The sequence below is a fragment of the Oncorhynchus gorbuscha genome, linkage group LG02, assembly GCF_021184085.1.
Source record: "Oncorhynchus gorbuscha isolate QuinsamMale2020 ecotype Even-year linkage group LG02, OgorEven_v1.0, whole genome shotgun sequence".
Taxonomy (NCBI): Eukaryota; Metazoa; Chordata; class Actinopteri; order Salmoniformes; family Salmonidae; genus Oncorhynchus; species Oncorhynchus gorbuscha.
In genome coordinates, this window is record NC_060174.1 from 31,216,835 (window position 1) to 31,231,889 (window position 15,055).

General features: G+C 40.4%; 1 protein-coding gene across 3 annotated transcripts; it reads right to left on the reverse strand.

The window, feature by feature from the left end:
- Positions 1-1,110: 1,110 nt before the first annotated feature.
- Positions 1,111-10,020, reverse strand: LOC124000855 (COUP transcription factor 2-like). Of its 3 annotated transcripts, none has more exons than XM_046307541.1 (3): positions 9,795-10,020; positions 4,696-5,223; positions 1,111-2,697 (listed from the first exon to the last, which is right to left on the reverse strand). In XM_046307541.1, the coding sequence occupies exons 1-3, from the start codon at positions 9,829-9,831 to the stop codon at positions 2,423-2,425; spliced, it is 840 nt and encodes a 279-aa protein (XP_046163497.1). In that variant the 5' UTR covers positions 9,832-10,020; the 3' UTR covers positions 1,111-2,422. The 3 variants fall into 3 exon arrangements, with proteins under 3 accessions (XP_046163497.1, XP_046163484.1, XP_046163491.1); XM_046307528.1 differs by lacking the exon at positions 9,795-10,020 and adding an exon at positions 6,216-7,420 and having other exon boundaries at positions 4,696-5,241; XM_046307535.1 differs by lacking the exon at positions 9,795-10,020 and adding an exon at positions 6,216-7,419.
- Positions 10,021-15,055: the final 5,035 nt, after the last annotated feature.

The following is a 15,055-nucleotide window of genomic DNA, read 5'->3' on the forward strand; positions in this document are numbered from 1 at the left end:
ACACTCACATATATCACTTGCAATTAATAATCATAATCATCATAAAAAAAGTATCTATACGTTATCAATACCCTGCAGTCATATATTTTTATATATTTATATAAAAACGTGGGTCAGTTTAAACTGTTCATAATTACAATCATGTATCATTCTCTGGTCCATATGTGGCATGGGAACAGCCAAAGAGCACTGTTCAATCAACTACATAATATGTTCCCTTTATGTCCAACCACAACATGGTGTCTTGTGTGTTGAAGAAAAGCCCCAAAAACAAGGACAAAATTGCTAGCTTACACACACACACACACACACACACACACACACACACACACACACACACACACACACACACACACACACACACACACACACACACACACACACACACACACACACACACACACACACACACACACACACACACACACACACACACACACACACACACACACACACACACACACACACACACACACACACACACACACACACACACACACACACACACACACACACACACACACACACACACACACACACACACACACACACACACACACACACACACACACACACACACACACACACACACACAAGGCATCTGTCACAGACCAAAGGAGCAGAACACTAAGTCAAAATAGCTACTCCTTTCCAAACCAGCTCACCCTGTTTAGTCTTAGCCTATTATTGAACGTTTTGTTTCTTTTTTAAATACAAGGGCTAGTGTACTGAATGCACAGATTATATCTATACAGTCAAAAACATTTACATTTATATATATCAAAGATAAAATAGGTTAGCGACCTGTGGCCATGCATTCACAGTCTAAATACATGAAAAAGAAAACATTTTTGTCGTAATATGTATATACATTACAAACATAACTTTCAGTGCTACTAGCTAAGTCTGTCACTCAATTGAAGACGTTGTATTACCGGAAAAATGGCAACCACAGTTTTTCTTAATCACATATACTTTGTATAAAGGAAAACTCTTTGAAATGAATTGACCTATATTTACAACAATACTGCCTCTAATTAATGTTTTCAAGTGAAATACATGAGCATAAGACTGAAGTTTCAAATCTAATAGTGTTCTCAAAGTTGTATACTTAAACAACGTTTTGATAAGAAATTACTTTTCAGGCACTTAATGCTTGAAGTGTAGAGAGGGTGACATGTCAGGGATATCGTAATAATACTGCTATTAAACACTATTCCAGCTGTAGGCCTACATAAAAGGTATATGACCCTTGACCTTTCCAATTTCAAAATAAGATATTGTATGACTAGATATTGTATGACTTGTTTTGATTGATGTTTCGGCCTATACATTGCAAGACACAATGTTCAATATATTGGTAGTTAATACCATATCTAAGTGAACATAACAATTAAAATAGCTGTGCATCTACGTTTACAAGCCACACTCACCCTTCAGTAGCCCATATCTCAAGGCTTTAATATTTTTTTTGAACTGTCTGCAAATGAATGCCAAACATTTCGAACTGGGTGCATGAGGGGACACACGAAGTTGAATACAGCCAGAAAGGGGTTCATTAAACATAGGTTGCCAGTATGCAGGCTATTTCATTCACTGTTCTGTAATAGCTGTTTTACTGTCGACAGTGCCTTGTAGAATCCTTGTTCTATATTAAGAGCTGATGTGGTTCGATTGGCTCAACTTAGCAATGGCAAAACAGGGCAACCCTGGAACATCACGTAGCCTAGGCTATATTCTCAATTGGAAAGAGAAATGATTTAGCTGGATCAGAAAGTTGAACTTGAACACTAAAATAAACTCCCTTGCCCAGTTTAGTGTGGGCCATCCTAAGAGTAAGTGCGTTTGCATCATTAAGCATGTAGTTATAAGCCTTTCCTATATTGCTGTGGATTTAGTTTTAATTCTTGAAGAACATTTCACCTTACTTAACTGTTTCAAAAGAAGTCATGGTTTTAGAAAAGAACACCACCTGTACTACAGAATCACATAGGCCGGTTTGGAACCAGAAAGGAGGAACAAAATAAAAGTACAAAAAATAGCTAGATACATGGACACAGGACAAGTAGGCTAATTTGGAAAAAGAAAACTTAGTTTTTCTTTTCTCCTAAGTTTTTCCAAATACTCATTTTAAATGCACTTTATAGTTTCATTTTCGATTTGAGGATTACCAAAATCATTTTCCTTATTTTTGTTTTCGTTTTATTTATTTATCTTAAAAAATGGATAAGAAGCAACTTATTCCGAATGACACGGGGAGCTTTTATCTGCATTTTGAAAGTTCGATGAATGTCTCAATTTTTTTAATTCACAGTCATTTATGACAATGTCTTTCTTTGTGAAAGCAAGCTCTTGTAACAGCCGTTTTCCTTCTACAAAAGAAGCACTAACCATTCTTAACCCCTTTGTTCATTCCTTCTGCTTACTGAATTGACATGTAGGGCCAGTTAAAACTGCTCCCCGAAAGCAACATATCCCTGATGAGGGTTTCAATTGGGGTTTTACCTACCAATCGGACGAAAAACAATTGCTCTATGACCGATGAAGACACTGTGCGCAGTGAAGGCAAGCGAAGTAACAACTTCCCAAATCGTGTTGGCTGGTTGGGATACTGGCTCCGAACATATTCCTCCAGGGCGCACTGGGACTTCTCTTGCAAACTTTCCACATGGGCCACATCTGAGAGGCCACAAGCGTCTGAAAAAAATAAAATAAACATTAATCATGCTGGACCCAAAATTCAACACATATTTACGACATAACACTACTAATGCATAATATCCCTCTCGTTGGCAATATATATATGATATATATATATATATGACGGTGACAGGTGCGCTTAAAGTACAAACAATGTTTAGTCAATTGGGCTGCTTGTAAATTTAAAGAAAACATACCCTGTTTGCGGTGTTAAATCAGAATGATTTTGACTGTGGCCGCTGAGGTGTGCTTGTAGGCCATAATATAACAACCTATATTGCATATTGATTAAACAATCAAAAAACAATCCAACTGTGATTCTGTATAATCAAACATAACATTCAGTTATCGCTACTAATATCAACATAAATATCATATTCAGTAGGCCTACATTATTTTATTGATAAACTGTCTAATAATAGTCACCATTTATGTCCTGTGCATAGGCTAATCATCAATATGCTTTGTGATTATTAGTGGCACTGTAGTGCGGTGAATAAGAACAGGCAAATTCCTTTTTTTGTTGCCTTATATGGAAACTGGCAATTGTTTGTAATCAACTAGACAAGTATCGAACTCAATCACAAATGTTTACATTTTAATAGTAGTTTGGGTTAAGACACACAAACACACACATACATACACACTCGCGCACGCGCTGACACGGTGAGAGTTGTGACATGGTGACCTCTGTAGGCTACTGCCTTGTGATTTCGCTTGAAGTAGGGCTCGAAACCGAAACAACCACAAACAGCGATTGTATTTACCAAGTCACCGTAATAACCCCCAAAAATGGCGGATCAATGATATGTAGCTTAGCAGTGCAAACTCTTGTAGTCTACATAGCCTATTAATGGAATACACAATAGCCTACATGCAATCAAATAAAGATTCAAATAGACTAAATGAAGCATTCATTATCACAACGATATATTGTTTAAACCCACAGGTATTTTTGTAGAATTTGCCTACACCAATAGCTAAATGTTAGTAGTTACATAAAAATAATCAAATGTTGAAGGTTTATACTTTAGATTAGTAATAGCTTATTTCTGCGTAAGTTTGTGTATTTTCACACTTTTTCTTTATTCCCCACTTTAATTATGTAATGTAATCATATAGGAGGGTAGTCTGGGTCATGACCCAGTTCTGGAAGGAGTCCATAAAGTGTATTGGATGCCTAGATCTTCCTAAGAGAACAGAGGAGAATTGAAAGTATTTTCCCGAAATGTGTGTAATGTCCGTCGTGTGATCAGGCGAAATGTTGTAGAAAGGCAAAGTTGTTATTTTATTAATGAAATCTTCAATAAAATACGCTATTCCGTCAATAAAATACGCTATTCCCTACAATGTATGGCAAGAATAGGCTACGTTGTTGTCTATTCACGACATAAACAATATGTTTGATTGGTAAGCAAACTATTCTCAAAGTATAACTTCAACAAAAATACCGACAGTTTGTTTTTGATAGCATGTCACCACTGAAATATTCGTATGAGTGACTTTTATGATGTGGGTCAAAGTTATCTTCAGAGTATATATTTGGGACAGCGCATTTAGGACACTGTATGAAGGGGCACAAACTGTTGCTGTATTGGGGGAAAGGGGAATTCATATGAATAAACTTGTTATTCAGTATTAATCTCTAAATTCATGAATGGGAGTGGACACAAATTGAATCAAGTGTGCCTATGCCTGACCAAGCAGTAAATGCAAATGGTGGGCCATTTTATGACTAATGCCCAACAGTGCAGTGATATAGGCCTACAGGCAGTTGATAGCCACAGGCCTATGTTTTTATCCTCTATGGGATTTTAGGACAGGCCAGGCGTTTGCGAAAATGTACACTGTTTATATATTATTTTGCATGCCTAGCCTAGTATTGTTTTCAACTGGAAAAAAACAAAGCATACCTGACCTAAACACATTCTCTAAACGCATAACTGGAAATGATATATTCTTATTGTTTTTTTGTTGTTGCAATTTTGAGCTTACCTGAAGTGAAGAGCACAATTGCCTTCAAGCAGCTGTATTCAGCAGAGTCAACGTGCAAAACTTTCAGCTTTTCCACTTGTTCTTGGAAGATCCTAATGTGGTCCATAAAGGCAACCACTCTGTCCGCAGACATGGGGGAGGCGTGTAGGCCAGCCGCCGCCAGAAGTGGAGCCACATGGAGAGGCATGGAGCACTGTGCGGCGTTGAGCACAAATAACTCACTCCAGGTCAACCGCAGAAGAGCCACCTGGTCAGTAATCTGAAGGTCTGGAAAGAAGGGGATATTCCTGGCCCACTCCACGGCACTGAACAGCATCCTGGCCGCCAGTTCACATATGTTCTCGATGCCCATGATGTTGTTGGGTTGCATGCATTGACTGCCATACCGGGACGTTGGGTAGGGCTCCGCTCGTAGCAGTAGAGATATATATCCGGATAAGTAGGAATGGCAGTGCAGTGGGTCCCCATTTGTCAAGGCGAACTGACCATGGTGTGGCTGTGTGGGTGGCATCCGTCCCCGTTGCACCGCTGCAGTAAAAAGAGAAACTGCAGATATTGATGCCTGAATTCTACACATCAAGAGACATTGTAATCCTCCTGACCAGGAGGCTATGTCAAATGTTATTACACTATAGCAGTTCGAGGAATACACATCGGATGTACCAGTTTAGACATTACTTTTGCTATTCAAATGCTATGATGAAATCTATGGATCCAACATTATAAACTAAAACAATACATAGGCTACAACAAATAGGCTAGCCTACATACTTACAAACAATGACTGTTATTTACTGTAGAGATCGATACAAACATATTGCCCAGAAAAGTAATGGCCACTCTATGGAACATTTTCGAAGTAGGCTAGTTATAAATCTGGGTTTTACATTTTCATTTTGGTGTTTGGCTACAACAACATGAGCTCACTAGAAGCACAAAGGCAAGGCAGTCCCTGCATGTTGTAACCCTTAACCTACTTAGAAATCTATTCGGCTTGTTTTATATTGACTACTATTTTCGACTGATTATTGAATATAACAATTTTAATGATACACGTATGCTATTTTCTTTTTACAGCTCAGTTTTCTGGTCGAGATTAACACGACACGTAATGCGTGGGATCTAAACAAGCTGTCTCTTCACTACACACTCGCCATAATAACGTTGTATATGCGCTTGTATTCAAATACAGATGCATATCCATTTTGTCTCTTCCAAGAGGACGATTCAGTTCTAGTAATCTCCATCCAAACTCTTTTGACTATTGTTTGTGAAGGCCACATGATGAATATAGCGTTTAAGAAATATAACACTTCAATCGAACGCTAAAAGGAAGGTTTGCTACGATCGGTCTTAAAGCACTAAATTCTGACGGCCCCATAGCGTGCTTCGGCCGCGTAGCCTATGGAAGAAGAATCCGGGAGAGAATATGGGAGACGGAAACACATACAGTTACACAATTCATTCAGCGCACTACATACAGCGCAAATAAATCAACAAGAAAATAAAAATCCCAATACCTTCCCGTCTCATGCCAACTTTCAGACATTTTTTGAGGCGGCAGTACTGACACTGATTGCGATGGTGCTGGTCAATGGGACAATTCCTGTTGGCACGGCATGTGTAACTGAGGTTCCTTCGTACGCTCCGTTTGAAGAAGCTTTTGCACCCCTCGCAAGTAAACTGGCCATAGTGTTTACCACTAGATTTATCCCCGCAAACAACGCATTCTATGTGCTGTGGCTGCTGTTTCTCCGACTGCATCGTCTGGTTTGTCGGCGTAGACTGTACAGTGTTGTTCGGGGGTCCTTGGACGGTTGTCTGAGGGGTCGGAGGGGCGACCTGAGAGCCTGACAGATTCATCTGAGGGGTCGGAAGGGATAGTCCTCCTTGAGATTGCGAAGAAAGGGTACCTTGGGACTCAGACACATCGTCCTGGGAGCCTCTCCACACTACCATTGCCATATCTATCAGTCAACGTAAAGGAAACTTTTTGTCTGCCGTTTTTGATTTCGCGGTGCTTGTTTTCTTAAAAGAATGCAGCACGCTGTAATCAAAATTAATAGTAAAAATTAAAAAATAAATGCCAAAAGCCTACTGTTGTCGATTGTTCGTTGAATCTTCGAAAATGTCAAATTATATTGCTGTTGTAGACGATGCGACGCACACGTTTTAAAACTGATGTGATGGCGAGCTGAATCGCAGCCTTGCACTTAGAGGCCAAGTCCAGGGGCGCTTGCAGTCAGCCATCCAGGATATCTTCAAGGGGGAAAAAATAGCAAATGATTGCGATAATGAAATGAGGTAGCCTATTCAAGAAACGGAGCAGTACGTTGAACGTAGGCGACGTGACAGCAGCATAAAACACACAATTGATGTAGGCTACACACTAGCAGCAGAGCGCTATCAAGTTCCAGCTCAAGTCTTGATGAAAATCATCAACTGGTAAAACAAATATTGCTGCTTCTCCCTTTTCTTCTTGTGAGGTGGTGCGAGCAGCTGAAGCCAATGCTTTAGTCAAATATGAAGTCAACTCTCCGACAAGCAAGTCATAATAAAACAAAAAGATCACAACTTATAGAACCTCCTTCATGCACGGAAAATTGAATAAGAAAAAATAACAGAGAATCAAAGTGATCAAATATGTTAAAAAGGGTGAGGTTAGGAAGTGATTGCGAATAGTAGGAGCTTGGCTGGCAGAATGCTTTCTCTCTGATCAGCTCACTGAGCTCTCTATATAGTGAACTTTGACACGACTGCTGCAACTTAGCACATGTTACCATGGAGATGAGCTGCCATATAAGGAAAGTGACTGTGTTTGACTGGTCAGAGCTCATGGACCTCCCCCTGAACCCCATTGGCTAGTCGGTACTTGTGCTACTTGGTGCCTTGCCAGAGCAGGATAGGGGTCGAGAAGATGCTTGGTCCTAAAAGGAGACGATTTAGAAGAGAGGACCGTGCTTCTAATTCACTCACATTTTTCATTAAATATACATGTAAATTCATGTTCAATGATTACATTCTATGACCACATAATGTTTCTTATGTGACTGAGTATAGCTTAAGTCAGTGGGTCGTTGCTATCCGGGTTTCTTGGGGTGTCCCTTGAAGTTTACATTTAAAATTGTTAGGTTAGGTAAGGGATATGGTTAAGGTTAGAGTAAGGTTAGGGTTAAAGGTATCGACGTCTCAAGGATCCCGGAGAGCACTAACCTAATAAATGTTTCCTGATGTTTATTTTTCCTTACATCTACAAGTCTGAGAGAGGTGAGGATGGTATTTTTACATCTGATATATGCCTTTATGGGATGGAGTACCCTATCATGCTCCTGCATTAATGTCAAACTTCAGTCTACCATTAGGCTACATTAGAGATTGCAGAATGCAGTAGAAGTAGGCTATCATAAATGAATCTCGATTCAATTAAACATTATTATACGATATGGCTTTGTACAAAACAAATGATAACATTGCTTGTTGAAAATGTTCCTGTCATTGCAACACATTTGCTGTATGACATGTGCATACAAATAGGGCTATTATTGTTGTTTTATTAGACTGATTAGGACATATTATCTGAAAACTTAGCCTATGTTCATTCACAATGCTGTGATGGTACATTGTATTACAATATAGGCTAATAGCTAATATATGCACCATCTTATTTCAGAACATGCCACACCAAGACTTCCTTCTATCAACTCACGCATTGGCCTATTATTAAATTCTTTCTATTTTTTAAATACTTCTGGTTGTGATGATTATGAATACCTGTAGGCTATACATTTGCAAGTATATGATCAATTGCTTTTTTATAGAGCTACAATAAATGAAACACAAGCACCAGGGATTGTAATCGTTAGTCTATTCTAGTCTATAAAGTAGGCCTATTTTAGGTAGCCTTAGCGTCCAAGATGTAGCCCACAACACAATGATTTGCCATGGACATAGCCAATATGAGAGTGTGGACCTCTCTCTCAGTTCATATCAGAAAACCAGACATATGGTGAGCTAATGTTAGATTTTTGGGGGGGGTTCATGATTTCTAGGCTATAGCTAACAACATTCATGGAGTGCGTATACGTATATGTCTTGCATAGGGCTAAGTGAATGGTGTTTCATTTGAAGACCAAAGCATATCTATGAAGTATTTAGCCTAAATTGGCCCCTATATGCTCCTTGAAGTTTCTAATCTGAGCATTGTTAGCTGGTACTTTCAAAATCACAATGGGGCTGTCAAAGTTGGGTCTTGTGAAAATTTTACAGAGCTAAATCAGAGCATATGCTGTCAATGGGGGGGATACAGAATAAGGGATCTATTACAGTATCTGGGTGCCCCCTAGCGTATGGATCCTTTCTGTCTCAAATCGAGATTCAATTCCGAGGAGCCTTCCGACATGGAAAATGCCTCGTTCTCTCGTCTTCCACGTTGACCAAAGTAATGTGCTCCCAGTTCAAAGAGTGTTTTAGAAAATGTCTTCTAATTGACTTGGACTTCGTCGAGGTATGCGTGTAGGTCTCTGTTTCGGCTCTTCATATCCTATATGCTCTGTAGGCACAGATAATGTTTGTATAGGCTTTTATTCGTTGATTGATATAATACTTGGTCTTGAGCGTAACAGTCATTCTAAAGTTAACGCCAGGGTCTACATAATATCCCTGTCTGCAGTGTATCTTATTGTTGTATTGTGGAGTCTACATGACCACTCCATTGGTGAGTATAAACATTTTGTGATGTTTGTTTCCTTAATGACATGTTTGAATGTGAGCGCATGCTTGGCATTAGGTAGTTGTCTTGGTCGTAAATAAAACGACTATCAAAATGGAAACACCAAAAAGCTGTTTAGTCTTAAAACACCACATTTTTTTTACATTAAAACATCGCTAACACCTAATGAGTCTTACCAAGGCTACAGGCAATCGATAAAGATACAAGGACGCATAACCAGATAATTATTGTCTAATCGAAACATTAATTGCAATACATATTGAGCAGAAACACATGGTAGGCTACATATAAACCCACCTATATGTTTCATAAAATAGATCGTGAGATTATTGTAGACAATAATGTATATAGGCTATTCTCACAAACGTACCAAATGCATACGTCGATTCGTCCGCAGCGTGAAGCATCTTCTCTCATCAGAATATCTACTAGTCTTCTCTTTTCGATATAATGTCGAGAATAGACAGGCAAGGTGTCCTTTCCAGACGGAATGAAATTGTTCAATTTATGTGCTCAACTTAAACCGTGTAATGTAAATGGACTTGTCTTCATAAGTAGTGGTTGATATGGCTGTCTTTAAAAAGGAGAAAAGTAAAAGCAATATGCTCCTGTGCGTGTTTTCTGTTCTATAGTATGGGTAAAAACGCGCCTGTATGCCGCTGCTTTGTGTGGGCTGGATGAGAGGTATAGAGGGAGGGGGTGAAGTCAGAATATAGGCAGACACCTGTTTGTATTGAAAGTAGTGATGCTTTTATACATTATCGCTTCATTTGTGTCAGAATATTGGATGTAAATCAGTTTCAACATATAACACCAATAGTCTAGGTGACAAGTGAATAACCCCAAATTGTAAAATATCCCTTCGTTGCTGAAAAACGTATATCAGTGTGTCGTAACAACTATATTATTATTATTATTGGTAACACTTGAAAGTATTGGTAGACCAATTATTGCTGTTAATATTACTATTTGCATTGTGGTTGATGTGGTTGACAACCACAACTGTTGATAGTGAACAGGGCAAGGAGAGGTTTGCTTTCAGATAGGCGCATTTCAATTGAGAGATAGCTTCACTGATAGTAGGCTACGTTCTCATCCTCATATGTCTTCAAACAAACTTCCACTAACACACTGAGAGAAAGACATCGAGAGGGGGACGGAGAGAGGGGGGAGAGAGTGTGATTTGACCTGACCTCTGTACTGAGAGAGAGAGAGAGAGAGACTATACGGTTGAATATATTCACAGTTTTTGGTCCTTTGTGAAGTTCAGGGGGTGAAGTATATATTTTCATATGGCCTTTAAGAGCCTTCCAAACATTCACATTTAAACCGTTAGCCTACTTTTGTAGATTAGCCACGATAGGCCTATAGACTTATGTGTGGACAACGAAAGCTATAGAGATGACAAGTAATGAATAACAACTAATGACAGCAATAGACCTATATGGGCAGTTTCGTCAGTTGAAAAGTAACAGATTTGCCCTATACTTTTTCACATTCTCTGGATAAACTTATGTCTATGATGAATCAATGATAAAAGTAGCCTACAGTTACAACAAACATTTTCCGTTATTTTTGGTGGTGCACTTCTTGGCTAAAATGACCATCTCAAGACAGAATCTAAAAGCATGGGCTATAGGGCACAGCAAGCCTCCATACACAATAGCGCACCCCCATCGGGACCTACATCGATTAGGACGAGACTCGAGGATGTCGCCACACTAAATATTTACTGATCACACACAATTTTCAGGATCTTTAACGATTTTCCATTCTCAGTCCACCGAAAAGCTGTAAATCACTTTATTATTGTTTGTAAAGCAAAGCGCACACTCTGGGACACAGGGCTTTAAGATGTGCCCTGATCGAGATGAGCGCAGTTAGGTGAATCGATAGACAGTGAATGGCCAAGTCAGTGGTTGATTTCATGGTCGTGCTTTGAAAAAGACTTCACTCATGTAACAGGTTAAGCTAAAAAATGAAGAAACAGTACAACCTTTGTTCACTAAAATTATGTTTAGTCAACAAATGAATTGACAACGTGATCGTAAAAGCTGGAAACCTTAGTTGCTACATGTATTTTGGACTTATAAATGAATCATATACCCATTGATTTTAAAGAATAATGAGCCGAGTTCAACTTTAGTACCCTACCATGTTTTATTCCACTGTTTGTAAACACTGTAAATGTAAACAAACAACCCTGCTTAAAACTATACTTCAGATATCCTTAATGATCAATCCGCGCATTCATGGCTCTGTCTCTGAATTTGAGCGTGGCTACATTTCGCCAGGTCCATCCCTCAGCTTTTTACCAAAACACAGGCAGGGTGCTGGTCTCTTATTTTTTCAATTGAGGATTCTAGCTTTAATTTATCAATAATTAGCTAGGGCTACCTCATTTTTGGTGACCAGAAAATAGCATTTGGGAAAATATGCAGCCTAAAGGATCGACCTACTTGTTGACAGTGGTACTCAAACACAATACCTAATATGCATTACTTCCTTACTATAGCCATATTTTATAGATAAAGGAGATATATTCTGAAAAATAATGTCTATGGTTAAATGCATGCTTATTAAAGGAGTAGGCAATACTGGGATCAGGCAGTGGCAGGTGAGCCTCTGTGTTTGGGTGAGGCGGCAAGGCAAGGATGAAAGTTCACTTTAATCTTATCTCTGCCTTCACCAAGTCCTTTAAGCGGGAGATAGAGGGATACTGACCTGAAGGCCTCTGAGATCCCGGCCTGATTAACCCGTCCAGACCCAGCTGGGTGCAAAGGTTAACCAGGCTAATCAACTTGAAGAGGCTGATTGAGTTAGATGTCAAGGGGGAAACAACTATCCTCCCCAAAAACAGCCGGAGGCCAACCACTGGCAACACTTTAGTCTGTGTGAATCTCACTCTTTAACCTATATCAGCAATCCATAAAGTTGAATAAACAAATGTCCTGTTGAATCTTCTCAACAATTATATTAGTGGTGAAGTATTTAAGTGGAAGTTATTAATTAAGGTAAAACTAAGATAGGGCTAGTCATAGTGTACTATGGAAACAAGTAATATTTTTTGGAAAGATAGCATAGTTCCTTATGTTATTTTCACCTAATTTCTGAGCATATTCCTAGTGTCATGAACTGTGTTGTAATGTATTTTGGCCTGGGGTATAACCTTTTTATTTTACACCTACATTTGCCTCCTACAGAATTGACATTGATTTCATGCTCTCTTCAGTGAAGCAGTTTGATGGACAGGTAGACAGACAGACAGACAGACAGCCCTCACAAATGAGCTCCATCCACTAATCTGTGACAGGGTAAAAGAGCTCTAGTGGTCCCTGCCCTTTATTGGTCTTCCTTGAGTGACATGTCAACTGTCCTTAAAAAACAACATGAACATTTCTTTATGTTCTCTTCAGAAACATATAGTCATAGTTTTACATCTGATTCTAATCACACTATGTATATTATACTGTGTATAGTGGACCATTCAAGTGTGAAGTTATGCTTATATTCATGTTTCTCAGACTCTTTTTCAGAAATGTAACTTTGTAGATGAAAACATGAAACATGAAATCCTGAAGCTTTCCTGTAGAGTGCATCCTGTGAGAACACATTGTTCTGTGAAAAACCGCTCCGTCCACAACTCCCAAGGCAACAGTGTTGTCTTAACGCTGAAAGTTATGTAGAACAAATTACAGCATATTTGGGAATCAAGTCAGACTTCTGTGCGGATAAAAACTTAATTATTACATCTGGTTGTAACTGATATTATAGGCTTTTGAGTAGTTACAAAATAATTACTTTCAGGGATTCTTTGTTATGCAGGTGAAGGTGGACCCAAACGCGACTTAACAGAAACAGAGTTTATTAAAGTCCAAAACGGAATAACAGAAATCCTCTCGATTTGTAGAGGGGAAAACAACTGGAGAAGCGGCCACAGACTGCAGGTCGCTTCGGGTAGGCGCAGGCCGTAGTCGACTGAGACACCTGCTCACACGCAGCGTCTGATGAAGGCACAAAACACGACAGGACAGGGTGATACACAATCACGGCAAAAACACGACAGGACAGGGCGAAACGCAATCACAGCATGGTGAAATCAATACAAGGAACCGACGGCACAGGAACGGAACACAAAGGAATAAATAGGGACTCTAATCAGGGGAAAGGATCGGGAACAGGTGTGGGAAGACTAAATGATGATTAGGGGAATAGGAACAGCTGGGAGCAGGAACGGAACGATAGAGAGAAGAGAGAGCGAGAGAGTGAGAGAGGGAGGGGGAGAGAGAGGGCTAGAAGGAGGGAAAGAACCAAATAAGACCAGCAGAGGGAAACGAATAGCATGGGAAGCACAGGGACAAGACAAGATAATAAATGACAAACATGACAGTACCCCCACTCACCGAGCGCCTCCTGGCGCTCTCGAGGAGGAACACTGGCGGCAACGGAGGAAATCATAGATCGGTCCAGCACGTCCCGAGAAAGAACCCAACTCCTCTCCTCAGGACCGTAACGAAAAACGATAAAAAGGGAAACTAGGGTACTACTCTAAAAAAAAAAAATGAGAACTAGGGACAGACTGAGACACAGCAAGGGCAGGGACAAGAACAGGAGAGATGCGATGGCAGGGAACAGACTGAGACCCAGCAAGACCAGGAGCAGAAGCAGAAAAAAATTACCAGACTTCTTCTGCGCGCAGTCTGAACACGCACACGAAACGGCGCGTGTCACGCTCCTAGTCGGCCACCAAAAGCGCTGGCGAATAGACGCAAGAGTGCCTCGAACACCGGGATGACCAGCTAACTTGGCAGAGTGAGCCCACTGAAGAACAGCCAGACGAGTGGAAACAGGAACGAAAAGGAGGTTACTAGGACAAGCGCGCGGCGACGCAGTGTGCGTGAGTGCTTGCTTAACCTGTCTTTCAATTCCCCAGACTGTCAACCCGACAACACGCCCATAAGGAAGAATCCCCTCGGGATCAGTAGAAGCCACAGAAGAACTAAACAGACGGGATAAGGCATCAGGCTTGGTGTTCTTGCTACCCGGACGGTAAGAAATCACAAACTAGCTTGACGGGCATTAAGTCGTTTGGCAGAACGGATGTACTCAAGGTTCTTATGGTCTGTCCAAACGACAAAAGGAACGGTCGCCCCCTCCAACCACTGTCGCCATTCGCCTAGGGCTAAGCGGATGGCGAGCAGTTCACGGTTACCCACATCATAGTTGCGCTCAGATGGCGACAGGCGATGAGAAAAATAAGCACGGATGAACCTTACGTCAGACTGGAACGCTGGGATAGAATTTCCACGCCTACCTCTGAAGTCAACCTCGACAATGAATTGTCTAGTGACGTCAGGAGTAACGAGGATAGGAGCGGACGTAAAACGTTCTTTTAGAAGATCAAAAGCTCCCTGGGCGGAACCGGGCCACTTAAAACACGTCTTGACAGAAGTAAGAGCTGTGAGAGGGGCAGCAACTTGACCGAAATTACGAATGAAACGCCGATAGAAATTAGCGAAACCTAAAAAAGCGCTGCAACTCGACACGTGACCCTGGAACGGGCCAATCACTGACAGTTTGACCTTAGCGGAATAGAATACTTTAACGGAACCGAGAAAAGTTTGAACGGGC

Bases quoted from the DNA above. Each gene is read 5' to 3' on its own strand.
- LOC124000855 (XM_046307528.1), bottom strand. From the start codon at position 6,660: ATGGCAATGGTAGTGTGGAGAGGCTCCCAGGACGATGTGTCTGAGTCC. The intron at 5,242-6,215 runs GTATTGGGATTT...CAATATCTGCAG, and splicing joins AGTTGGCATGAGACGGGAAG to TTTCTCTTTTTACTGCAGCG. The intron at 2,698-4,695 runs GTAAGCTCAAAA...TATTTTTTTCAG, and splicing joins AATTGTGCTCTTCACTTCAG to ACGCTTGTGGCCTCTCAGAT.